The sequence below is a fragment of the Sus scrofa genome, chromosome 6 (assembly GCF_054392235.1).
Source record: "Sus scrofa isolate SSC_HxYL_T2T_F1_AM1 chromosome 6, Sscrofa_HxYL_maternal_Yorkshire_Landrace_v2.0, whole genome shotgun sequence".
NCBI lineage: Eukaryota > Metazoa > Chordata > Mammalia > Artiodactyla > Suidae > Sus > Sus scrofa.
The window spans coordinates 83461299-83489219 of record NC_139388.1 but is presented as its reverse complement, the minus strand read 5'-3'; the positions used below and the strand labels follow the sequence as shown (position 1 = coordinate 83489219).

Below are 27921 nucleotides of genomic sequence, written 5' to 3'. Positions count from 1 at the left end.
CCTCTGCTGAACCCCAAGTCTGCTCTTCTTGGCTATGCTCTGTTTCTGTGTTTTGTTTGTTTGTTGGTTTGTCACTTTTAGATCGGATCATCTATTCCATATTTTAGATTCCACAAATAAGTGATATTAAATGATATTTGTCTACCTCTTTCTGGCTTATTTCACTTAATATGAGAGTCTCTAGCTCCATCCATGTTGCTGCAAATGACATTAGTTTGTCTTTTTATGGCTGAGTAATATTCCATTGTAATATATATACCGCATCATCTTCTTAATCCATTCATCTGTCAATGGACATTGAGGTTGTTTCCATGTCTTGGCTATTGTGAATAGTGCTGCTGCTATGAACATAGGGTGCATGTATCTTTTTCAGTGAAAGTTTTGTCTGGATACATGCCCAGCAGTGGAATTGCTAGATTATATGGTAGCTCTCTATTTAGTTTCCTGAGGTACCTCCTTACTGTTTTCCCTAATGGTTATACCAATTTACATCCTCACCAACAGTGAAGGAGGGTATTTTTCTCCACACCCTCTCTAGCATTTATTTTTTGTTGTCTTACTATGGCCATTCTGACTGGTGTGAGGTGGTACCTCATTGTAGTTTTGATTTGCCTTTCTTTAATAATTAGTGATGTTGAGCACTTTTTCGTATGCCTGTTAGCCATCCGTATGTCGTCTTTGGAGAATGTTGATGTCTTTCTTTAATCTGTTTCTATATTCCTTTAAATAGTTACTTTTATGTAGATGTGTTTTATTTGTACACATTTCCATGGGGTCATATAGTAATCCAAGTTGAAAGAATACTGGAGGGCTAATCTAGTACTCTCCTTCTTATATAAATCCTGTTGGATTGTAATGGGTTGTTGTTTCTAATCAGTTGGGTTTTTAACCATTTCCAAGCATTGAGAAATAATGAAGCTTCTGATAGTTTGATTTTTTTACTTATTTTCCCTTCTGTCCATAGGATAATAAATCTATCATCTCACTTAGTTGGGAAATAATCTCTCATTACATCCCTGTCTCCCTTTCTAAGTTCTTTCATTCCTTCCTGAAATCTTGATATCCAGACCCTTGTCTATTTACTCTCATACAAACATAATCCAGATTTTCAACATCCCTTTCAAAGTAACAAAAACAGTATGACCACCAGATGTGGTCACAGTATGGAGTTAGGTGGTGCTTTTGAATTTGTTTTATTTGAACTCTGCTTCTGGCAAGCTCACCACACTGAACTCAAACTACTGTTTCAGTCTTAGAGTCCGCATTATTTTATGTCCTATAGGTTAGACATCTCTCCCACCCTGAACCTATTGCATTTGGTTTGTTTTGGTTTTTTGTTTTTTGTCTTTTGTCTTTTGAGGGCCATACCTGCGGCATATGGAGGTTCCCAGGCAAGCAGTCGAATAGGAGCTGTAGCCGCTGGCCTACGCCAGAGCCACAGCAACGCGGGATCCGAGCCACGTCTGCGACCTATACCACAGCTCACGGCAGTGCCAGATCCTTAACCCAGTGAGCAAGGCCAGGTGTCAAGCTTGCATCCTCTTGGATGCTAGTTGGATTCCCTAACCTCATGGTTAACCTCATGGTTACTAGTAGGGTTTGTTAATCACTGAGCCACGACAGGAACTCCATGCATTTGATTTTTGAACCAAAATGGTGTCCATATTTATCTTCTTAAATTAGATACACTTTTTTTAAGTCCCAGGACATTTTATATTCTGACTTGCTCATAAAATTTGCCACCTTTTTTATTTTGTATCTTCCTTGTATTGCATATATGTCAGCTTTGTCCTCATCCAAGTTATGAGTAAAATGTGTGAATGGGGTAGGACAAAGCAACATTCTTTCCGGTACTAAATCCCATCCAATCCCATCCCGTCAACACTTCAGCTGTTGACTTGTTTATTACTTCACATCATTCTGCTGTCTAGTTCGCCTTTTCATCTTGCTCACAAGGAGATCTCTATTATTAGATAATTTCTCAAGTGTCTTGCTCAAGCCCAGAGAAGTTAAGGTTATATCCGTCTGAGCTACTCTATTCTGATCATATTAGAAAAGGAAAGAAGGTTAGTTTAACCCAACTTGTTTTTCTTGTACTTAACTTATTCCTCTTAGCATCATCATCTAAGACTTTAAACCATTCATATGACAGTTTGCTATTTATTTTATAATAGAATCAGCATCAGGCCCTCTGGTATGTTACTGACATGATACATCGTCTTTTATGTTTCAGAAGTCAAGTCCATGTTCGCATATTTAACATCATTCTTTTTCCCCGTGATTTTTCATAGATCACCATCATTTCAGCAATTTGGTTTTTTTGTTTTCTCCTGTAATTGCAAAATGATGCTGTTTTTACCTCCTCATCCATATTGGGCTTCATTTTTTAAATTACTAGTTTTAGTCTACCTACTCCAGACCAACAGTTCTGCTCCTTAAAGAGATGACAAAGGGTAAATTTTACTGAATGGAAATTATACCTAATAAAGGTAACTTTTAAAAAAGGAGCAAGAAGACAAAAATAATAGTCACTGAGTTCACAATACATACAGGTGTTTATTGCTCTGGGTCTGATGCTAGTACTCTGTAAATCTGATTTTGCATATCAATTCAGCTAGCAGACCCATCTTCCTTCTTGTTCTTGCCCATTTTTGTTAACATCTTTGCTTAATCTTTCGTGTTCTTGACACATCTCTTTGGTCTTTCCTTCTCTTGAACATTAGAATTATAGTATTTGGCTTTATTTGGTAGAAAAAATATGCAAGTTAGCTTCTTTAAAACAGAAGAAACATGATTTGGAAGTCGTATTTATTATTGAATTACATTTAGCCAATTTATTTTTCTCAGAGCCTGCTTGAAATCTAATCCTTTGGCAATTTCAAATGATACTCAGTTGAAGCAGCTCTACAACCTGTTTATGAAGTATTGTTGAGCTAAGAAGTAACAGTGTGTTTTTACTCTCTCATTTATTCTTCAAAAATAATCATTTAGACTGTGCAGAAATAATTTCTGGGGCTAGACCAGCCTTGGCTTTAGCCTACATATAAAGTATTTTTTAAAGAGGTATACCAGCAACTGGCTATAACATATAAATCACTGTGAAGTCTTTTGTATGAAGCTCCACCCCACCCCATCCCTAGCCTTAGCGTTGGCGATGGTACCACATGTTTCCGTCCTGTGGGAAAAGATTAGTAATGAAAGATCTTACCTCATCAAGACCCTCTGTGTCCAGCTCTGCTAGTAAGCTGGCCCTCTGACTTGTTAGCCACTTTCAGCTCTGCTCTCAAGAAACTACCAGTTCCTCCCAAGTGATATGTGAGGTTAGGTATTCAACAAAGAGAGAGTTGCCAGTTAATCTGTGTCAGTTCTAAAATTCATAAACATTAAACTGATCTCTAAATATCTTTGAAATTCTTAGCTTTGTAACACATACATTTAAAATGACATCTTTAATTTTTTCTTGCCAGTCATTGTAAGGCTGATTCTTTCTGTAGAAATTACTATGCCCTAATAGTAAAAGAAGCTGAGATAAGCCTTAATTCTATTCACAGGCATAAGGAATGTAAACTCTGGGAAAATATTTGAAATACCTGCCTAGAAAATGGCTGCTTTTGTTTTTCTTTTCCTTTTGCTGGTCATCTGAGTTAGTATAGTGTTTTATAGAAAAAAGATCAGACCTTAAGAGAAATAAACTAAAAAGTAAATTGGGGACCCACTTACTCTAATTTACCTCTAAATACATCTTTTTTTGCCATCCTTAGAAAAGAGTAACAGTTATCTCACCACCGCCTGAAGAGTTTGTTTCACATTAAAATTAGGATGAAAAAACAGCGTGGGCACATCTAAACATAGTTGCATACTACTAGGAAAGTGGACTTTAAAATACTCTGTAGTTGTGGTATAGTTCTTTCAACTTTATAGATTTGGATAGATCGTCTTAATATGGTTTACTTATTGCGAAGGGAAAATGTTTTTAAATGGTTATACTTGCAGATGTATGTGATACACAGGACTATATAACTGAATGAACAGCAGATAGGGAATGGTAACCTCCCTGAAAATGAAATACTGCTGCTTAGAACATTTTCAAACACAACTGGCAGTGCCCTGATATTTTCTGGTGAATCAGAAGACTGATTTTTACAAGGAAGTTGACATGATGCTCTCTGCCCTTAAATGCCTGACAGCCTGGTTTAGGGAAAAATAATTTCTCTGGTGTGCAAAACTACCTTTAACTATTGTATTTACTTTTAATTTCAGGCTAATCTAGATGAAAGCCAGATGAGTTCACCTACATTCCTTAGAGCTTTAATGACAGCCGTTTGTAAAGCAGCAATTATAGGTGAGTAACATTTCTGAAGGCAGCTCTTAACATCTGAAATCCTCAGTGTGTCAGCTGCTGATGATATGTGCCAGAGTTTATATTGCTTTCAAAACTTGCCCTATAAAACTCAATTTCTACACGAATGGATGCCATTTCTGTCTTCAGTGCCTGGCCCTCTCTGGCAGGAGGATGAATAGCAGCTCTGCCTGCAGAGAGCCCAGATCTGAGGAGCTACTGAGTGCTTTGTATTCCTTAGTTCAGCAGGAAGTTGGCACACTCTGCTTAGGTTGTTTTATACTCTGCTGCATATGATTTTTCCTTTATTTTTCACCTCCAACATTCAAAGCCACCTCCTTCTTCCATTCAAGAATTATAATGAACAGCTTAAATTTTTTTTTTCCTTTTCACAGCCCCACTTGAGGCATATGGAAGTTCCCAGGCGAGGGGTCGAAACAGCTGCAGCTGCAGCTGCAGCTGAAGCCCATGCCACAGCCGTAGCAGCACCAGATCTGAGCCACATTTGTATCCTACACCACAGCTTCTGGCAACACTGGATCCTTAACCCACTAAGTAAGGCCAGAGACCAAATAGGCCTTCTCACAGAGACAACATTGGGTTCTTAACTGCCGAGCCACATTGGGAACTCCTGAGTATTCTTATTTCATATCCAGTGAAGGGCTAATCTCAACAGAAAAGCCATTTTATGTAAATACCTATATGAGGAAAAAAAATGCCAATTATTTCTCCTGCTATATGTTAATATTATTGGATGTTTATGAATTACATAGGTAGGATTCAGATTGGTAGAAACCCTGAATGTCCCAAGCTGTGTATAGTTTTAATCAATATTTAATGAGATCACCCATTATGCCTCAGGTGGAAGTCCACATTTTTGTCATTGAAATTAAAAAAAAAAAAAAAGAAAGAAATCCATCAGCCCGAAAGTTGTTCAGAATTTCAGGTCTGCATCATTATAAAGATGGCTTCAGAATTTAAGATTGTTTTTGTCAGATGCATGTTTTTCCTCCTTTTTTTTTTTTTTTTTTTTTTTGTTGTTGTTGCTTTTTTTGCTTGATGGGTCATACATGCAGCATGTGGAAATTCCTAGGCTAGGGGTTGAATCAGAGCTGCAGCTGCCAGCCTGTACCACAGCCACAGCAATGCATAATCTGAGCCGTGTCTGCAACCTACACCATAGCTCATGGCAACGCCGGATCCTTAACCCACTGAGTAAGGCCAGGGGTGGAACCTTCATCCTCATGGATATTAGTCTTTACTAGTCAGAGTCGTTTCCGCTGAGCCACGATGGGAACTCCTAAATTATTTTTTTTTTCAATGTTCTTTAATGAGGAAAATAACAAGGTAAGTAGAAAGTCTTCATTAAAAAATTTTAAATTCTATTATCTGTGGAACTATAAGACTTTGGTGTTTTAAAATTAGAGTTGTAAAGTACAGAGGCTACTTTTGAAAACAGGGTTGTGTCCCACTGCTAACTCAGAGAGTAAATAAAACTACATGCTTCTAGGTGAAACTGGCAGCACTTTCACGTCCCAGTCTGGGTTCTGGCTAGGTATAGGTAGCAAGTGCTATCAGTTTCATAGGCACTGAGCCTGCTTTCCTTGGCCTCTTTTTATTGTACCTTTCCCCCAAAAGGCTCAGATTAGATGTGTTGTTTGCCACTGTCACAGTTAGTCCTTCTCCTCCTAGTACCAATAAAAGGGTTCTAATTCTTTTAACCTTCTGAAAATATTTATATGAACTGTCACTTTAATTTCCTTTTTAATGTTCCTTTTGTAGTTTGGAATGTCATGAAACCCTTTCCTTGTTTCACTATGGTTAAAGAGTTGCCCACACCACACTTTTGGGAGCTCCATCTCCCCTCCATGTTTTTGTTTGTTTGTTTCAGGGAGAATATCCCATAAAGAATTTCAGACCATTTTGGGTTTCAAAATCTTTGCCTTGTACCCCCTTGCTTCCTCTTTCTTTACAGTCCACATGTGTTTTGTCAACCCAGAAAATTGAAAATGGCTGTGTGTGTTAATGCCTTAAATGTAATGCTTAGCTCTTCTGTCGCCTCCAGCTGACTGCTCTACCTTCCGAGTGGACACTGCTGTTATCAAGCAGAGAGTGCCGATCTTACTCAAGTACCTAGACTCAGATACAGAGAAGGAACTGCAAGCACTTTATGCACTACAAGCATCAATAGTAAAACTTGATCAACCTGCCAGTAAGTTTACCTCTTGCTACATTTTTTTTTTTTTTTTTTTTTGTGTGTGTGTGTCTCTTTGCTATTTCTTAGGCCGCTCCCACGGCACATGGAGTTTCCCAGGCTAGGGGTCGAATCGGAGCTGCAGCTGACAGCCTACCCCAGAGCCACAGCAACGCAGGATCTGAGCCACGTCTGCAACCTACACCACAGCTCACGGCAACGCCGGATCCTTAACCCACTGAGCAAGGGCAGGGACCGAACCCGCAACCTCATGGTTCCTAGTCGGATTCGTCAACCACTGCGCCACAACGGGAACTCCTCTTGCTACAATTAACCCAACTCATGAGTGAGATTAAATCCAGGCCAAGACTTGAAAGATGATTTTATGGGTTTGACTAGTGGATAATAGAAGAATCACTAGTAACAAAAACTCATATAACCAATAACTGTAATAAACCTGAATTTTTTAAGAGCTTGACTTTTGTGAGAAAAAGATAACAAGAAAATTTGTTTACTTTAGAGATTTAATTCTCATTCTAGGGCAGGTCTGTCTGATAAGACTCTTTGCAATGATGAAAGTGTATCTCTACCATGTACTACCATCTACCCATAAGCCACATATCTTGGTTGAGCACTTAAACATGGACACTATGACTAAGGAACTGAATTTAAATTTTTATTTAATTTAAATGTGAATAGCCTCATGTGGTTAGTGGCTACCCTATTGGACAGTGCAGAACTAGGGCATCTTGGCATTAGCATATGTGCAGTACAGTTTTTTACCTTCTTTGTCACAGGTCTTAATAATGAAAGAGGATAATATTCTTCAGAATCCTTAGGTAGCCAACAAAGACATGAAAGCATTTTAGACTAGTTTTCAGTTAAGAATTATCAGGAGTTCCCATCGTGGCGCAGTGGTTAAAGAATCCCGACTAGGAACCATGAGGTTGGGGGTTTGATCCCTGGCCTTGCTCAGTGGGTTAACGATCCGGCGTTGCCATGAGCTGTGGCGTAGGTCGCAGATGCAGCTCGGATCCCACGTTGCTGTGGCTCTGGTGTAGGCCGGTGACTACAGCTCCGGTTAGACCCCTAGCCTGGGGACCTCCATATGCTGCGGGAACGGCCCTAGAAAAGGCAAAAAGACAAAAAAAAAAAAAGAATTATCATTAATTTTGGCTAACCAGACAAAGAAGGTAACCTGAAGGAACACTTAAGTCTTAGTGATACTGATAAGTTAAGCCAATTATATTAAATCTTGAAAATTCAGTTGAAACTTATGAAAGGGCACAATAAGTACATGGCTTTTTAGAGGGAACACTGAAGTAGTTATTTGGCATTTCCCTAGGTTATGGCTTTTGCAAAGTTTTCCTTCTTTCTCGTGCTGTTAAATCCCTGGAAGAGGTAAAGGAAGAGGCTGCAACAATCCTCAGGGTGTAACTGAAGGGACATCTTTAGTCTGAATCAAAGAATTAATCTAACTATGTTTTCCCTCCCAAGACCTTTGAAAGGTCATTCAACAACATGGCTTCCTATTTCTATCCTTGTGGGATAAGGACACTAACTTTTCAAGAGATGGTTAAGTGGTCAGATGAAAGTGATGCTGTGTACACAGCTGGGCAGATTATATTAAAGTATCTGCTTCCAGAACCCCTAGAGAGATGATTAATTCTGGATTTACTGCCAACAGAATCCTAGTCACTTACTTTTGTTTACATATAGACCAACTGAAGTTTAGAGAATGAAGTGTGTTTTCAATATTAGCTTGATTAATAAAATGGCAAAGATAAATCTAAAGAAAAGTTGTAATAGACTTATTCTAAACTTAATATTTTTTAGCAGTTATCATTTTATTCCACTGCCTCCCTCCATTAATATGAATGATCAGTGAGTTGGCTTTAAGTGAATTTTAAGAGCCCGTAATGAAGGAATTTTTTAAAAAGAATATTAAAAACCCTCTATATAATAACTGTCTTTTTTGAGCAATAATATAAGCTAAGTTTCCATGTGAGAGCAAAACAGAGGATTAAAATTGCCTAAATCATCTGCACATTTAAAACAACAAACAGCAACTATCATTTCATCAGATGAAATCCAGATGAGATCGTTTTTACCCATGTTTTTCATATAAATTAGTTCTTTTCATTTTGAAAACAACATTAGAGGGAGAAAGTACATTCTGCCTTTTCCTTCCAAAGTTTGTAAAAACAATATATTTTATTATAAAATTTCAAACAAAATTTATAAAGAAAGTAAAAGAACTTATTCTTGTATTTTAATAATATCAAATAGCTCAGCAATATCAGAAAATAGTTCAAATAGAACAAAATAATGGGTATAGGAAATAATTTAGGGAGTTCCCATTGTGGCTCAGCAGTAATGAACCCAGTTAGTATCCATGAGGATGTGGGTTCCATCCCTGGCCTCACTCAGTGGGTTAAGGATCGGCGTTGCCATGAGCTGTGGTGTATGTCACAGACTCTGCTTGGATCTGGCATTGTTGTGGCTGTGGTGTAGGTCGGCAGCTGTAGCTCCTATTCAACCCCTAACCTAGGAGCTTTCATGTGTCTCAGGTGTGGCCCTAAAAAAGCCAAAAAAAGAAAGAATTTAGGCTGCTTAAATCTTTTTCCCATTCTTCAGGCAAATTATTTTGCTCTTATGCTATCAAGAAGGAACAGGATGAATTGACATGAATGCTCTTATCCCAGGGAGTTCATATGCATTTATTCATTACTTGGAAATACAGTCCTCTCATGACTACAGTGCCCCCAAAACAGATGGTTTATTTTCACGTCCTTGCAGATTTGCTACGGATGTTTTTTGATTGCCTATATGATGAGGAGGTGATCTCTGAGGATGCCTTCTACAAATGGGAAAGCAGCAAGGACCCTGCAGAGCAGAACGGGAAGGGTGTGGCCCTGAAATCTGTCACAGCATTCTTCACATGGCTGCGGGAAGCAGAAGAGGAGTCTGAGGATAACTAAAACTTCAAATACACAAAACGAAACAAAAGAAACAATTTAAGTATTTTTTTAAAAAGTTTCACGTCTTCGCCAATCACAGTGCAGCAAGGCCAATTCTCGCAGAAACCCCCACGTGTGCACGAGTGGGAGAGGGGAAAGAGAAAAAAAGGTGATCATGGAGGAAAAAGGTACTGGAAAAAAGTAAACTTCAAACCTGAGGGCGGGAGCACTAAAACCAAAATACATGTATTATTTATAGAAAATATTTTCTGTTTTAATCTTTTCTTTTTAAACAAGGACTCATACTTAAAAAAAAAAAAACACATCTGTTTAGCAAAAAAAAAAAAGTTGAGAACTTTTAATTTATTTTAAGGACTGCAAATGCCAGTGTAATTTTTTAATTTGCAGTTTCTGTAAACAACTTGTATAATAGAAAAGCAGAGAAATAAATTTCCCTCCCCTTCAGATGCACCTCACGTTTGTTTTAAAGCATAGTAGTTAGTCCAGATTTAAGAAGGTTTGGGGTGAACAAGGTAAGAAAGATTTTTTTTTTCTTTTTGGCATCAGATCTTTCTGCCTGCCTCTCAGCTTGCTTCAGAAAATAAAAAAAAAATCACAATAGTAATCAAAACATACATAACCTGGAACAGAAGGAAATGCTGTGGACCAGAGAACTCCAAGAATTGTTTAAAAAAAAAAAAAAAAAAGTGCTACCCTGGGAAAAGTACTCTTAATACTTTTGAAATCTTTAGAGCAACTTTAAGGCTTGTAAATACATAGAACAAATATTTAAAAAAAAAAAGAAATTGACTCAATACTATTTCTTTTCACTTTCAAAATATAAAGAACAAAATAAAGACAAACATTGCAAGTTTAAAAGAAAGTAAAGTGACTTCTCCTTTTGACAGCTGCTGCATGTGCGCTCCTCTCTGGGAGGTGCTGTCTGGCTATTCGTTGTCTAATCCAGATCACTCCTGAAGAGGGTGGGGGAGAGTGAGAGAGAGCGAGCGAGCGTGTGTGTGTGTGTGTGTGTGTGTGTCTCTGTCTCTCTGTGTGTCTATAGTTGGAAAGCTACTTTGTGGGTAAAGGAGAGCCCTTGTGCTTGGGTGGGACAGCTTCTCTGGAAGTCCAGGGGAAGCTTCTTTCCAACACCAACCAGAAACGCATTCTGGGTAGGAGCAAACCTAAGGGCAGTAGTTTAAATAACCAAGTATTCCACCCTGTGTATTAGGATTAGGGACACTAATACATTTTGAGACCAACGCTACCACTGATTTTAAGATCACCGTTGCCTCTGATGCTAAAAATGCCTTCTGAAGAATAAAAGAAACCGAAGCTAAATAACGCTTTTTCAAAAGTGGGTGTGTGGAGTTCCCGTCATGGCTCAGTAGTTAACAAATCTGACTAGTATCCATGAGGGTGAGGGTCTGATCCCTGGCCCTGCTCAGTGGGTTAAGGATCTGGCGTGGCCATGAGCTGTGGTGTAGGTTGTAGACGCAGCTTGGATCTGGTGTTGCTGCGGCTGTGGTGTAGCCTGGCAGCTACAGCACCAGTTCAACCCCTGGCCTGGGAATTTCCATATGCTGAGGGTGGAGCCCTAAGAAGAAAAAAGACACACACACACAAAAGTGGGTGTGGGGTTTGAAACCAAACCAGTAAATACCATGTGCGAAAATCACATTGTTCCTCAACTTTACCTTCACTCAAGCCATTCTGGTAAGTATAAAATGAGCTGTGGTTTGGGCCTCTTTCTCCTACAGATATCAGAATGCTGTGCTCTGCTTTGTTTTATCTTTTCTTCTTTGATGAAGTTGTAGTCTCCACAGAGGGCTTTCCATTTCAATTGTTTGTAGGCCATTGCCCTACCAAATGTGTTTATGAAGAAAGCCAGGCTGCTCCCAAATAAACAAGTCTTGGGTTTTTTATCTGGATAACCAGAATTCTTCTGGCTTCCATCTCTGAAGATACATCTACATTAAGAGACTTGGCAAAACTTGTGACACACAAGAATAAAATTTTCCATAGCAATAAAAAGTTTTCTTCAGAGTATAGTTGAACACGATACAAGATCCCGCTACATGAGCCCACAGAGCCCACTCTGCAGCCATCAAAGCTGTTGCCAAAGAACCAAGTCTTGTGAGAGGCATATGACATCGTCTATCATGAGAGATGGGGCCTGAAAAGCTCTTTCAGGGTCTCACTGCAGGCTATGCCTGGGATCCCTCGGTTGGAAGCAGCAGCTTGATTCTGTGTTATGTGGAGTTTTACCAGCTGCCAGAATCAAAGCGCAGTGGATTCTGATTCAGGAACCTCCTGGTATTAGCAGCACTCACAGGGGGTGAAGGATGGGGGTGGGGAAAGCAGGGTGTTGACTACCTCTTGGAAATCAGTGGCTGTTATTTAAAAGGGTCTAGCCAGGAAAAAAGCTAAGATAGTAGCAAGAGCCTGCTCATCAATACTTTATTTTTTTTTTTAATTTAATTTAATTTTTTTTTTTTTTGGTCTTTTGTCTTTCTAGGGCCACAACCGGAGCACATGGAGGTTCCCAGGCTAGGGGTCTAATCAGAGCTGTAGCTGCCGACCTAAACCACAGCCACGCAACTCGGGATCCGAGACATGTCTGCGACCTGCACCACAGCTCACGACAATGCCGGATCCTTAACCCACTGAGTGATGCCAGGGATTAAACCCACATCCTCATGGTTCCTAGTTGGATTGTTTCTGCTGCGACACAATGGGAACTCCTCATCAGTATTTTAGATGTGGACAAGAATAAGGATTAGAAAGAGAGGAAAGAGAATAATATGGGGGGGGGGAATTCATGGGCTGAGAAAAGCTTCAGCTATTAAACATTTATAGCACAGTAACAGAAACAGTGTTTGAAATCTCACCTATAACTTGAAGTGTGGTGAGACTACAAAGTTACTTTCGAGTATCTTCTTGCGGAATGTTAGGTGGGATTAGTAGGGTTACCTAATGGCAAAATATGAGCAAAGTGGGATAGTGATCCCTACTAATATCAGCTGAACTTGCAAAACACTGTCATGATTCTTACCCTCTTCGTAGTTTTCTTACTGGAAAGCAGGGTTTGGTGGTTTTTGGTTTAAAGTAACTGGTGACATGGCCCTCACGACATGCTTGCAACTCCTTCAAGCTGTCACAAAAGTTCTTTCACCTATTTGTTCTTTGGGAACAGATACATTAATTAAGGTTTAGTTAATTAATTAAGGTGTTTTATGCCTGTATTCAAACCAGCTAACTTAAAAGCTATTCAGCAAATTTAAGTGAGGAGTTCCTCTTGTGGCACAGCGGAAACAAATCCGACTAATGTCTGTGAAGATGCGGGTTCAATCCCTCGCCTGCCTCAGTGGGTTAAGGATCCAGCTGTGGTGTAGGTCGAAGACTTGGCTTAGATTCTGAGTTGCTATGGCTATGGATTAGGCCAGCAGCTACAGCTCTGATTTGACCCCTCGCCTGGGAACCTCCATATAATGAGGATGTGGCCTACAAAAAAAAAAAAAAAAAAAAAAAAAGCTTAAGTGAGAGTTGTACCCTTTTTAGGAAAAGAACATGATGCCAATTTTCAAAATAAATTTTTTTTTTTTCTTTTTACGGCTGCACCTGAGGCGTATGGAAGTTCCTAGGCTAGGGATTGAATAGGAGTTGCAGCTGCTGGCCTACACCACAGCCATAGCAACACCAGATCTGAGCCACATCTGCAGCCTATACCACAACTCACAGCAATGCTAGATCTTTAATACACTGAGCAAGGCCAGGGATCAAACCCACATCCTCATGGATACTAGTTGGGTTCGTTAACGCTGAGCCACAATGGGAACTCCTGAACTCATTTTGGATTCTTGCATAGACCAACAAACCAGTTCATAGCTGCATCATGAACTTGGTTCATTCAGCAAATAACCATGGAGATTCTACTGTGTTCTAAGTGCAGAGAATAAAACAGTGAATAAAAGAGGTCTACTCTCATGGAACTCACATTCTTCATGAAAAAAAAAAAAAAAAGAGGTTTACATGCTGCATCAGCATCCTATCTCACTAAGAAATGTCTGCCCCTCGTTACCCTGGCAGATCTTTGATTGGTTTTTGTCTTTTTTTTTTTTTAATTTATTTCAAAATACATTCTAGGAGTTTCCATTATGGCTCAGCAGTAATGAACCCGACTAGTATCCATGAGGATGCAGGTTCAGCCCTTAGCCTCATTTATTGGGTTAAGGATCCTTGCCGGCAAGGTTCAGATCCGTAGTTGCTGTGGTTGTGGGTGTAGACCAGCAGCTGTAGCTCCCATTCAACCCCTAGCTGAAGAACCTCCATATACCACAGGTGCGGCCTTGAGAAAAAGAGAAAACGAAGAAAGAAAAATACTTTCTAGGTGTTCTCCTGTGGCAAAGTGGCTTAGGGATCTGGCGTTGTCACTGATGTGGTGCAGTTGCCATTCCTGGCCTGGGAATTTCTGCGTGCCATGGACACAGCCCGCCACCCATTTTCTATTTTCTAGAAAAAATAGTCTTGGGCTATTGAAATTAGTTTTGTGTTTTCATTATTTAAGTTTGTTTGTTTGTGTAGGGATCCAGTTTTTTTTTTATTTTGACCATGCCCTTGGCCCTCATGCATTCCCATATTCCCCATGTTTGAGAAAGGAACATTTTGCATTGCTTTCTCTCTTTTTTTTTTGATATTGCCTCTTTTCTTATTGAGACACAATTCACATACCATAAAATTTACCCTTTTAGAGTGTACAGTTAGTGGTTTTTACTGTATTGACAGTTGTGTGACTATCGCTATTTAATTTCAGAACATTTCATCGTGCCGAAAAGAAGCTCATACCCTTTAGTTGTCTCTCCTCATTCTCCACTCTCCTCAGCCCCTGGGAGCCACTTAATCTACTTTTTGTTTCTCTGGATTCAGATGAAATCATACATTGCATTGCTTTTTGTTTTGAACTCCAACATTTAGCAAGTGATCAAACCTCACAGGTGTTTGCAACATCAGCATGGTTTAGACCCTCATTTTTTTCCGTTTTTGACTTACTGTTTTTTTTGTTTTTTGGTTTTTGTTTTTTTTTTTTGGTCTTTTTGCCATTTCTTGGGCCGCTCCTGCGGCATATGGAGGTTCCCAGGCTAGGGGTCGAATCGGAGCTGTAGCCACCGGCCTACGCCAGAGCCACAGCAATGCAGGATCCAGCCGCATCTGCAACCTACACCATAGCTCACGGCAACGCTGGATCATTAACCCACTGAGCAAGGGCAGGGACCAAACCCGCAACCTCATGGTTCCTAGTCGGATTTGTTAACCACTGCGCCACGACAGGAACTCCTGACTTACTGTTTTCTAAGTGCCACCTCTCTGGATGTAATGTGGCAATATGTTTACAAACGTCAGCTAAATCTGAACAAGTTCCTAAGAATTTCCTGTGGTCACTCTGTGTACTTGACGTGTATGACCTGGGATGCCCGACATCCTGGCACTGGCAACTAGGGTCTGGTCATTTTGACCTCTCCTTCGTTGCTACTTGAGTATTTTTCCTTGCAGTTGAGATTCCTGCATGAGGCTACTACAGCTGCCCTAGAAAAGTTAAGATGTAGTTTGCCTTAGAATCAGGTTTTATTTGTCCTCATCATGGAGGCACATTTGGACATAGTGACTATTTATGAACAGCTCGATGCTGCTTACATGTCATTAGAGTAAAATTACTCATTAAGGAATAAAAATGCCTTGAAACAGAGCCCTTACCACCCTTCAGTCTCTGTTCATCTTATAGATCACCTTTCCTTGTCAATAAACTTGAGCTGTAAGTCTCCACATCTAGGGAGAGATACATCATGTGCTCACAAGCTTCAAATAACACATGTATGACTCACAGGGACAAATGCCAATCTGTTAGTATTGGGACTACCATTACCACCCCCCCCCAAAGACATCATTTTACATTACCAAATCATGGAATGACTTACATACCAAAGGAATAAGCTACATAGAATCATGTGCTGAACTTTTTAAAAATAAATTTTTATTTTGAACTGATTCTAGGCTTATGGAAAAGTTTTCAAATTTAGTAGAAGGTATTCCATATGCCCTTCACTCAGTTCCCTCTACTGTTATTGTCTTAGATTACCACAGGACATTTATCAAAACCAAGAAACCACCATTGAAGGAGCTGGTAGTCTAGTGGCTAGGACTTGGCACTTTCACTGCTGTGGCCTAGGTTCGGTCCCTCATCTTGAGAATTGAGATCCCACATCATGCTGTTGTGTGTCATGGCCAAAAAAAGGGAAAAGAAGCCAGCACTGGTACATTGCTGTTAACTAATCTCCAGACTTTATTTGGGTTTCACTTGTGGCCCTTTTGTCCTTTTCCTAGTGCTAGATGTAATCCAGGATACCACATTGCATTGAGTCATCATGTATTCTTAGTGTCCTCTGGCCTTTGACAGTTTTTAAATCTTTCCTTGTTTGTCATGACCTTGACAGCTTGGTCAGGTATTTTGTAGACTGTCCTCAAGTAGATTTTTTTTCTAATGTTCTCCTCATGATTAGACTGGGGTTATGAGTTTGGGGTTAACAAAATCACGTAAGTGAAGTGCCCTCATGACATCACGGTGATGTTTAACCTTGACTCCATGGTTAAGGTGGTGGTTTCCAGGGTCTCCACATTATAGTTATTTTTCTTTTCTCCTTTCTTATTCTGGTCTATTTGGAGGCTAGTCACTAAGTCTAGCCCCCAATGGGGGACGGAGGTTGGAATAGGAGAGAATTAAGAATTAAGCTCTACTTCCTTCCTGGATGATATTCTTTGGAATTCTCCTGCGATAAAATTTTGTTTGTTATTATCACGTGTAAATACACACACATATATTACAGTATTTTTATAGTACAGATTCATACATATTCCATACTTTGAGGTATAATCTAATACCACACTATTTTGTTGCCCAGATTGTTCGAGTTTTGGTCTTGGAAACTCAAATTGTTCATGCACCTTTTTGGCACTTCATCTGTTTGTTTTTAGAGCACTTACTTTGGGCAAGATGCCACAGGGCATGTCTTGATTTTCCTTGCCCTAGCCATCGTATCAGCAGTTTCTTCAAGGAGACTTGGTTTGTTGTAGAATGGTATTTCTGGATTTCCCGTAGTGGCTCAGTGGAAACGAATCGGACTAGAAACCATGAGGTTGCAGGTTTGATCCCTGGCCTTTCTTAGTGGGTTAAGGATCTGGCATTGCTGTGAGCTGTGGTGTAGGCTGGCAGCTGTAGCTCCGAGCTGTGGTGTAGGCTGGCAGCTGTAGCTCCAATTTGACCCCTAGCCTGGGAACCTCCATATGCTGCAAGTGCAGCCCTGAAGACCAAAAAAAAAAAAAAAAAAAAAGTGGTATTTAGAAACCAAGGTATGTGCGCACTGGGTGAACTCATTACTACTGAAGTGTCTCTGCTACTAGTTCTGCCAGCATTTTTTTTTTTTTTTTTTTTTGGTCTTTTTGGGGCTGCACCCGAGGCATGTGGAAGTTCCCAGAAGAGGAGTCAAATCAGAACTGCAGCTACTGGCCACAGCCACAGCAATGCAGGATCTGAGCCACCTCTGAAACCTACACCACAACTCACAGCAATGCCAGATCCTTTAACCCACTAAGCAAAGCCAGAGATCAAACCTACATCTTCATCGATACAAGTCAGATTCCTAACCCCATGAGCCACAATGGGAAATCCTCTGCCAGTGTTTTAAACTCTATTTTATTTTATTGAAGGTGAGATCTTGCCAAGTGAGTAAGCTATTTTCATAGGAACACTATGACTTTTTAAAAATATTTCATTTTTATATGATAATTCTGGTACCTGAAAGACTCCACCCTATAGATATTACAATTAGACTTTTGCTCATCCTATATAACAGGAAAAAAGATTGGAACTGTTCCCTCTCTTTTCCTATTGTGATGATTTGTTTTAACTTCCCTTAGCCAGCAATATTCAGACAGTCTACCAAAGTAAACTCACTCAGGAATGGCAGTACTTTTAATCATTTCCATTTCTAAAATTTAGCAATACAGTGGACTGGAATAACTTCTGGCTCTTTGGAGTAAGCAATTAAATTTACATCTAAGGTTATGGTTATTCAAAGTATGGGCCTTAGACCAGCAGTATCAGTGGCCCTCATGAACACATCAGAAGTGCAGATTCAAGAGTTCCCTTTGTGGCTCAGCAGGTTAAGAATCCAGTTAGAATCCATAAGGATGTGAGTTTGATCCCTGGCATCGCTCAGTGGGTTGAGGATCTGGCGTGGCTGTGGCCAGCAGCTGCAGCTCCAATTCTACCCCTAGTCTGGGAACTTTCATATGCCATAGGTGTGGCCCTAAAAAAAGAAAAAAAAAGAAATACAGATTCACAGACCTTCACCTACTAAATCAGAATCTGAAGGAATGGAAGGAGCTCAAGAAACATAACAAGCCCTTAGATACATTGAAGGGATTTCCAAAATATATTCTCAAAAAATATATATATATGTATATATATGATAGATACAGATTTTTTTTTTTCTTTCACTATCAGAAGTCTATTCTGCCCTGGGGAAAATGGCATAATGGATATACTTTGGAGCCCTGGAATTGGAAAAATAGGGGCTTTAACACAATCCTGCCTGGGTTATTTAAACCTCAGTTTCCTCATCTGTAAAACACCATCCATCTCATAAGGTCATTGTGAGGATTAATTAAAGGAGACTATATCAAGCCCCCAGCATTCTGTCTGGAATACCTGGGACATGTCCTCCCTCTGTCCAGTTTTCTTTTTCTACCAGAGCCTATGACCTTAGTCATGTTCAGCCACATACAAAATTAAACTATGCTATCTTCATAACTCTAGGAGATCATGGTTCGCCTATGTTGTTTACCATTTTTTGTATAGTTAAGAATTGTTTTTATTGTTTCATTTCCCTTAGTATACATCATAAAGCCTCAGGCTTATCCTTCTACTGCTAACAGCCCTGAGGAAGTGGTAGCTTTTAGCTCCCACTTTCCCTAGGATTCAATAAGGAAGGCATTGCAAAATCTTTTTTTTCTTTTGCACAAAGACTAATGGTTAGTGTCCTTTGCAAGTTACACATTGCCCTGCCTATGAAAGAATGAAAAAAAAAAAATAACCAGTGTTTGCTAAAAAAAAAACTATAATGAACTCCTAAAAATATTAGGTACTTAAAAATGCATATGCTGTCACATCCAGCTCTGGCCTTGTTCCTCCTGTGGATAGAGACAGCTATGCCAGCTGGTTAGACTAAATTTCAGAATCTTTTTTTTTTTAAGTATCATAGGCTCAGCCAAGTAGAATATAAAGCAGAGACACAAAAATTGGGTTGAATTTCAACATCATCATGTACGGTTTTTGGTCAAAAAAATTTTTTTTCTGTTTGGAAGAACAGGAACATCACTGATAAATATTGAAATTTAATAGTTGAACTAACAGTCTTGAGAGTTGATATGTATGCTACTCTTTCCCAACTTTGGGGTGAAACTCTGACAGCCTTGCTGCAAGTATTTTAGGAATATTCAAAGCCAGTGTTTTCTGTTTTTCCCTTTCGTTTTTTGTTTTTTTGTTTTTTTGCTTTTTAGGCATACGGAGGTTCCTAGGCTAGGGGGTCAAATCAGAGCTGTAGCTGCCGGTCACAGCCACAGTAACGCAGGATCTGAGCCGAATTTTCGACCTACAGTACAGCTCACGGCGACACAGGATCCTTAACCCACTGAGTGAGGCCAGGGATCGAACCTTCGTCCTCATGGATGCTAGTCAGATTAGTTAACCACTGAGCCACGATGGGAACTCCTGTTTTCCCCTTTTGAAAAGATTCCATTTTTTCATCATTGGGCAGTTTCACTTTTTTATGTATATAACAGTAAAGTATCCTTTCCATCATCACCATTTTTTTGGAACTTCACTTTTTTTTTTAACAAATGGATCCAATTTCATAATTCTGATTTTAAAATTCTGTCAATTTCCATTCATAGATTTTTGACCCATGATTTCCTTTACATTGCTGGGTTTTATTGGGGAAAAAAACTTCCCCTTTAAACTTAAACTTTCTCAAACGTCCTCATAACCACCAAGAAAAGACGTATTATGGTGACCAACTCATTTTGCTAGGACTTTACTTGTTTAAAAACTTAAAGTCCTGGCGTTCTTGTCATGGTGCAACAGAAACGAATCCAACTAGGAAGAATGAGGTTTCAGGTTCCATCCCGGGCCTCGCTTTGTGGGTTAAGGATCGGGCATTGCCGTGAGCCGCAGTGTAGGTCACAGATGTGGCTCAGATCCTGGAGCTGCTGTGGCTGTGGTGTAGGCAGGCAGCTGCAGATCTGATTAGACCCCTAGCCTGGGAACCTCCATATGCCGAGAGTGCTGCCCTAAAAAGCAAAGAAAAAACAAAAACCTGAAAGTCCCGCCTCCCACTAGCTCTCAGCCTGCCTGCCTCAGGTAAACCACACAGTGGGTCACCCTAGATGTCACTGATCTATCATTTATCTTTGGCCACCATCATAGGCCTGGTTCCCTTTTAGGCATCTTCTTGCAAATAAGACGTGCCCTTAAAGCCACAAGGTAGGAGTGGAGGGAGAAGAACAGTACTGTTGGTAAATTTACTTCATGTTACAGGTCAACACAAAACTGGATATATTTTCATTTTTAGTAAATCTGGCAAATAGGAGTGTCTTTATTGTGTCTAAAATGCAGTTGTATTGCCTCTTGTGTCTAAAAAGGGGAAAAGATTGTCCAACACGTACAGGTCCCAGAACCTGACATAAAGCAGGCCCAAAAGCAAATCCTATTGCTCTTCCTGGAGATGGCAGGACTAAGTATCTTAGGGACTTAGATTCTAGGAACTAGAAACGTTTGACTCCAGTGGAACAGCAAAGGGCTAATGACATCTTGGACAGAGGTTCTCAAACTGTGAATGGCCAAAATAATGGATTGCAATGAGCATTTTAAATGTATAAGTATATACATTATATACACACATATATGAGGATAAATGCTATTTTGTGATACTTATTTTATTTTATTTTTTTGGCTGTGCCTGTAGCACGTGGAAGTTCCTGGGCCAGGGATCAAACCCATGCCACAGCAGTGACACCACCAAATCTTTAACCACTAGGCCACCAGGGAATGTAGTCCCTTGATCCTTTATCCAAAATGATTGGGATCACATATACTTCACACTCACAATTTTTCAGAATTTAGAAAAAAGTTTTTCAGTTCGATGATTAGAATTAAAATTATTACCACTAATGAGTAGAGGAAAGTCGTGCAAAATTGGCAGAGGAGGATTCTAGAATGTTGCTTATCTTATCTAAACCAGGTAACAACAAATAGAGAAAACCATTAAGGGAGTGGCAGTGGTGAAATAATATTAAATCTTTTCATCAGCCTCCATTTTTTTGCCTAAGAGTATAAATTGTCAGTTCTCTTACCATCCCTTTCCAAGCTGCAGCCAAATAGAGAACTATTTCTAGGCTTTCTCTCAACCCTGCCAGGACCGTATCTTCTTAAGGGATCCGAGCTGTGGCCTGGCTTTTGGTTACTTCTGTGTGAAATTACAATCCATCAGCCTTGACTTGTGGGAAAAATAAAGATCAAGCTTGCTAGGAACAGAAACTTCTCTCCCCACCAGGCAATCAAGAATTATTCTTCAAACATCAATATGTTAACATGAGGTGGACTATGAGTAAAATAGTTTGATGTATCTTTCAATGCTCAGCCTCATGCTGCATTGTCAAAACTCTGGTCTGGAATATTCTCAGAATCTGCAATTTCTTCAGCTTCTATCCTTATGCCTAAATCTCCAAAGTCACATATTTTGCTTTTCTACACAAAACAATACCTTTTAGCTTAACAGACTTAAGCATCACTTAGCTTTAAATTTGAGGAATAGTTAAAAACTGATCACATTGACCATAGGCCAGGATGTCTGCAAAGCAAGCTATATGCTAAAGTTTCAACAAGGACTTGGCTTCTAAAAGAAATGGATGTTTTTGGTTGAAAACGAGATGATACAATTGCATTTTGGGAATTTCCTAACACTTGCTTTTCTAGTTCACAAAACCCTACATTTCCTCAAGTTTCTGGGTCTCCTGAGCCATTTATCTTCTAACCTGGGCGGCCCTGGGCAGAACTGTGCAGTCATGACAGATGACAGCATAATTATTCCTCTTCTGTCTCCTGGAAGCTCCTCCTCTAGTCAGACACGCAGAATTCTTACTCTTCTGATCTGTAACTGTCAAATGGAGAGCTTTTGATTCTCAGCTACAGAGGTTGAAACAATTAATTCATGGGAGTTCCTATTGTGCCTCAGCGGGTTAATAACCCAACTGGCATCCATATGCCACAGGTGCGGCCCTAAAAAGCAAAAAAATAAATAAGTAAAACAGTGAATTCTCAACTATCAATTTGAGGCCAGTATTTCAGTTCTCCTTGCTACTATCACTTTGAAAGTGCTATAGAAGAGAGTGAAGCTTAAAAGGAATGAATGTTGGAACTTCAAGGACTTTGATATCAGTGTGAGAAGTCTCCGGGCAAGAGGGTTTTACTAGTGCTGTGACCATAACTCCATACACTCTATAAGATCTGTCCTGCTCCTAAACACACAAAGGTATGTGTTCCCTCCAGTGAAGAACATCAAACAGCCTCACTGCTTAAGTAAAGGGTATAAAACTCATCATGTAACTGTTTTTAACAAACGCAACTGAATGATGTATACTATACAACCAGTATAGCTCAAAGAAAGCCAAGTGAGAAAAACTATAAAACCATACCCCCAAGGAGTCTTAACGCAGATTCAGCTAAGTATAAAAATCAAAACTGATGACATATTACATTTAGCAGAGGTAAAATGCCTAAGCACTAAAACACGCACAATAAAAATTTCAAATCCCTTTGTAAGTGAAAAACAGCTTCAGACTTGAGCGGTAGATTTAGTGCATGGAGTGGGGGCACGTGCAAGCCTCCATGTGCACCCTCTTGAAAAATAATTTTGTTTCAGGGTTTTCCCTCAGGTGTATATATTGCAAACAACAGAGTAAGGTTTGTGTTTGTGTGTTTTTTAAAATAAAAAATCTGTGGAGAGGAGAAATCTAGTTTTCTCTTACCTGTGTGTCAACTTCTTGCATGAGATGGGGCTACAGACATTTGAGGGAAAAAGAGGAAAGATAGGATGTTTTAAGTATTTGAATACATAAACATGGAAGAGTCTTTACAAAGGGAGATTGGACTTCCTACTGTGTGGCACAACGGAATCAGCAGCATCTCTGCAGCGCCAGGATGCAGGTTCAATCCCTGGCACCTACAGTGGGTTAAAAGATCCTGTACTCACAGCTGCAGTGTAGGTAGAAAACTGCTGGCTCATGGGAGTCCCGCAGCAGAGATGAATCCAACTGAGGTTGCAGGTTCGATCCCTGACCTCGCTCAGTGGTTTAAGGATCCGGTGTTGCTGTGAGCTGTGGTGTGGGTCACAAATGCAGCTCAGATGCTGTGGATGTGGTGTAGGCTGAGAGCTGTAGCTCCCATTCGACCCTTAGCCTGGGAACCTCTATATACTGCGGGTGTAACCCTAGAAAGTACACACACATAAAAATCTGGGCTCAGGAGTTCCCGTCGTGGTGCAGTGGTTAACAAATCTGACTAGGAACGATGAGGTTGCGGGTTCGATCCCTGCCCTTGCTCAGTGGGTTAACAATCCAGCATTGCCATGTAGGTCGCAGACATGGCTCGGATCCTGCGTTGTTGTGGCTCTGGCATAGGCTGGTGGCTACAGCTCCGATTCAACCCCTAGCCTGGGAACCTCCATATGCCATGGGAGCGGCCCAAGAAAAAAGGCAAAAAGACAAAAAAAAAAAAAAGAAAGCAAATTAAAAAAAAAAAAAAATCTAGGCTCAGGTCTGATCGCTGCCCAGGAACTCCATAAGCCACAGGGCAGCCAAAAAAGAGGGAAAAGGGGGGGGGGGAGACAAAAGATAGAAATGTTGATAAGGAAATGAGTAGGTTGAAGAAATGGCACAAAGTAACCAAAACCCCTTGTGAACATGTTTAGCCTGACACTAGAACACCAGGGCACTGGTAATGTAATCGGGATGTTAATGATAACACCTTGTAAAGAATTGGTGGTGGTGTGGTGGTTAAATTTTTATACAGCTGATCTTGGAACAGATGGAGTAGATGGCTATACCTGGGAAGGCTGGTGAGACAGTTAATGGCAGAGCCTGAGGACTGAGCTAAATGATTTCACAAATCTTTAAAATGACAGGAACATGCATTTGAGAATTAGTCATACTACTGTGAGCCTCAAGGCAATTGTGCTTATTATTTCCCTATATTCATTACCCAAACCCTCTCTACCCCCGACAAAACACCTACTATTGGAGATACATCGAATTTTCCCAAACTGATTTTGAAAAGTTACACTTTTTAACAATACGTAGCCTAAGTACGCTGATACCAACCTAATATGACATTTCCTAGGGAATTCCGTTTTCTAATCCCAAGGTTTCCTTGTTGAGAACCCTCCCGCGTTTGCGGATTAGGGAGCCAGGGAAGACTCATGATTAGAAAATCAACTTTCACAGTTCTTTTCCTGAGCCATTACTCTGCCCTGTACTGTATGGATACTTAATGGGAACGAATGAGAGGAAATGAACTTTCCGCTGAATTCCTAATTATTCCACGGTCTTCAAAGAAGCTAAACTGAGAAGCGGGAAATGCCAACCCCTCTAACGGCAGGCAGGCGGATCGCCAAAGCCAAAGCCCAGTTAAGACCGGGGACTGAAATAGACCACAGAAGTGTAAGTGAAAAGAGTGTCCTTCCGAGGAAGCGAAACCTCACCACCCAAGCTAACGCGCGCCACTAGCACAGCGCCGGCGAAAGCTGCGCGCGGACACAGACCCCAGCCGGGTCGTCCCCGCGTCCCGGAGCGCCCTCTCGCGCCCCCGCGCGCCCGACCGGGGAGGCAAATCTCGCGCGCTCCCTTCGCTCCCGCGGGCTCGGGGCGCGGCCACCGGCGCGCGGGGGGGGGCGGGGCTGGCAAAGGGGGCGCGCGCGAGCGCGCGCGCGGGGCCGCGGGCAGGGGGGCGGGGCGGCAGAGCTCGGCGGCTGGGCCTGGAGGACAGCGGCGGCGGTGGTGACGAGCGGCTACGACAGCGGCGTTGAGAAGCTGTGCGGGACGCGGGCGCCAGGAAGGGGGGAGCGCAGAGGTAACGCAGTACGGAACAGGCGGACGGGGAGTGGGCGCGGGTCGGCTAGACCCGAAGGCGAGTGGCAGAGGACGCTTGCCCGGGGCGCCGCCGCCGCTCCCTGAGCGGAGGGGGCGGGGCGCCCGCGTCCCTGGAGGTGGTGCCTTTTGTCTGCCTTCCCCGGCCGCTCCGCCCCCCCCATCCCTCCCCCCCCTGCGACCTAGCCCCCTGCCCCTTGAGCTGAAGCCTCCTCCGGGGCCCTCTGGCACGCGCGCTCCCGCCCTTGTTTTGTTTGGACTAGGGGAAGGTGGGGGAGCTCTTCCCTGATCGAGGGCCCTGCGTCCCAGTGCGCCTGCGCTGGCGTCCTCCCGCCCGCTCCGATTGGCTGAGAGTTTGCGCATGCTCCGGAGCCCCGCGGTGGACCCCCGACGTCCGCCCCCGCCCTCCCCTTCACCCCACTCCCTCAGCGGTTTTCCGGGCCGGTTCGAAAGATGCCGGCGGCGGTGACTGGCTGCGGCGGTCCCGCCCCCCCGGGTTCTCCGCCCCTGCCGCCGCCGCCGCCGCCATTACGGAGCTCCCAGCGGTGAGTGCGCGGGGCGTTGGTGCCCACGGTCCGCCGCTTCTTGGCTCGCGCGGGCGGGCGCTGCCCGGATCGCGGCGTGGGCCTCCCAGCGTGCCTTCCGCAGCGTGAGCCCGAGCTGTCAGCCGGTGTCCTCGGTGTCCGCCGCCGCTGAGCCCGCCCTCCTTGGCCTCGCAGTCTTCATCTTAGCTCCGCTCTCCCCCGCCTTGTGCTCGCGCAGCACACCGGCCGCTCCCTGCCTTTGTCTCTGCTGGTCTTTGCCCAGTCTCTCGGCGGTCTGGGCGCGCTGTCAGCTGTTGGCGTCCCTGAAAAGCCTTTTGCTGTTGCTGCCGCTGCCGCTGCCGCTGCTGCTGCGACGCGGGCCTAAGCTTTCGTTTTCCCGTATGGCTTTCCTAGAGCTTGTTGCTCACCGCTCCTTAGACGGTGTGGTTCTAGTTAACAAAGTCCAACTTGTGACTAGGAGCGTTTGTATAGAGATGGAGGCAGGAGTGGTCGAGTGAGAGCCCGGTTTCAGAGTTTTGATACCGAATTGACTACTGTGATGGAGAACGAGTCACAACTTTTTTGAGGGAGTGCGCTCCCCTGCACAAAGGACTGCGCAAGGTGAACCTTACCGCCCTCTCCGCATAGACATTTTCTCTCTGTGGTTTATTATGCTTCCTGACTTTTCGTTACATTGAAAAGTGAAAATTAGTTAGAAATATACCCAGGAATTCGCCTGGAACTTTACTGACAAGCCGGCTTGTCTTAGAGTGAAGTTAGACGTGACTAGTTTAATTTTGGAAGATAGATTTGTTTCATCTGGAAAGGCATAAACCTGTTCAGAGCTTTTAAAGTTTTTATTGCTCTTTCCAAAAGTCTAGTGTAACGTGTTTCAAAGCAGAAGTAATATTTTAGAGGATATTGTTGGCTTTCTTTCTAAGCTTAATTGGAAGACTGAAGACGGCAAGTTGGAGCAAGTGTCCTGAACTCTTCTTCGTGTTTAGATGAAAATCCTAACTCTTCAGCCAGTTAGGTTATGCTTATCTTGTGAGGATTCCCGTAGTGTCCTTAGCATCTATGCCCAAGACAGACACTAATTAAGTAATACTGAATTACTTGGTTTATTGAAATGTGAAAGAAGTTGCCAGCAAATTATAGGCATGCTTTTTGTGACATTACCAGTGAAGTCTGAATATAATGAAAGACATTAGATTGGGAACAATTTGTTGTATTCAGCGCATAGCTAATGACATTATATTGCAGACATTTTATGGTAAAATATGAAATAATTGTATTTTTCCTAAAATGCATGTTTTCAAGGATATCATTAAACTGAAACACATTTTAAACTTACGCTTATTTTTCTAGTGCTTTCTCTTCATGTAGAGAAGGTAAATTAAAACTCAGCAATTATGGACTTTGTACTTTTACAACCTTTTCTCCATTGCTTGCATTTAAACAACTTAGCATTTCCCTCAACAAAAGCAAATCTTATATATTATTCATATGACATTAAATTTAAAATGTAAAAACAGATTGATGATCACAGGAAGACCACATAAACCACAGGTAACAGATTGATTTGGGCACATACAAGAATCCTGGTGAAAAACTTATTAAGTTTCATCTCTTCATTCTTTCACTTAACAAATATTTGTTGAGCACCAATTCCATGCCTGCTATGTTTCTTAGGCCCCAAGTATACAGTAGTAAACCAGCCAGATAAGAGCCATGCCAGAAAACAAGTATGGCAGCTTAAAAGTCTGATCACTCAGAACTCCAGCAACAAAAGTTAAATGGGTACATGTGGTGGTGGTGGGGTTTTTGTTTTGTTTTATTTTTTTTTAAATCTCTTTGCCTTTTCTAGGCATATGGAGATTCCCAGGCTTGGGGTCCAATTGGAGCTCTAGTCGCCGGCCTACGCCAGAGCCACAGCAACGTGGGATCTGAGCCGAGTCTGCGACCTACACCACAGCTCATGGCAACGCCGGATCCTTAACCCACTGAGCAAGGCCAGGGATGGAACCTGCAACCTCATGGTTCCTATTCAGATTCATTAACCACTGAGCCACGACGGGGACTCCCTGGGTACGTGTGTTGTTAAGGCAGTGTTAATTAACCATCTATATAGTTTTGTTACCTCTGTAATGAATGGTGAACTTATGAAATAACTCATTAACCAACCTGTTATAAAGAAAGTGTTATAGACTGAAGCTTCAAGTTTCATGACCTTTACTAAGGAAATTTAGTAATTTGTGTTTTGTTTCAGCAGGTTAAGAGCCTGACTAGTATCCCCGAGGTTCGGGTATGATCCCTGGCCTCTCTCAGTGGGTTAAGGATCCAGTGTTGCTGTGAGCTGTGGTGTAGGTCGCAGATGCGGCTGGGATCCCTGGTTGCTGTGGCTGTGGTGTAGTCCAGCAGCTGCAGCTCCAATTCAAACCCTAGCCTGGGAACTTCCATGTGCTGCAGGTGTGGCCTTTGGGGGGAAAAAAAAATTCAGAGCTAAAGCAAACATTTCTTAATGTTTATATTAAATTTTAAAGTTTAGTTTTATTTTTTAAATGTTCTTTACACATACTGAATATAATAATAAGTATTATCAGATGTAGTCATTGTTTCAGCTTTTTTCCCTCAGTGTTTATCCAGCACCCA

The 27921-nt window shown here is 41.6% G+C and overlaps 2 protein-coding genes across 84 annotated transcripts in view; both read left to right on the top strand.

The window, feature by feature from the left end:
• Positions 1-9756, top strand: part of EIF4G3 (eukaryotic translation initiation factor 4 gamma 3) — a 356484-nt gene extending 346728 nt beyond the window's left edge. For all 50 annotated transcript variants that reach the window (XM_084963220.1, XM_021097672.2, XM_084963219.1 and 47 more), the window contains 3 exons: positions 4261-4342; positions 6405-6551; positions 9333-9756. In XM_084963220.1, the coding sequence (XP_084819346.1) occupies positions 4261-4342; positions 6405-6551; positions 9333-9514 (411 nt within the window). In that variant the 3' untranslated portion in view covers positions 9515-9756. The remainder of the gene's footprint in view (positions 1-4260; positions 4343-6404; positions 6552-9332) is intronic.
• Positions 9757-24615: 14859 nt separating this feature from the next.
• HP1BP3 (heterochromatin protein 1 binding protein 3) overlaps positions 24616-27921 on the top strand; it is a 32676-nt gene continuing 29370 nt past the window's right edge. For 11 of the 34 annotated variants that reach the window (XR_014807193.1, XR_014807190.1, XR_014807191.1 and 8 more), the window contains exon 1: positions 24616-24728. The gene's annotated coding sequence lies outside the window, so the exon portion shown is untranslated. Of the gene's footprint in view, positions 25291-25747; positions 25891-27136; positions 27358-27921 lie in introns of all 34 variants that reach the window. The other 23 variants (XR_014807194.1, XR_014807188.1, XR_014807184.1 and 20 more) reach the window with 8 other exon arrangements.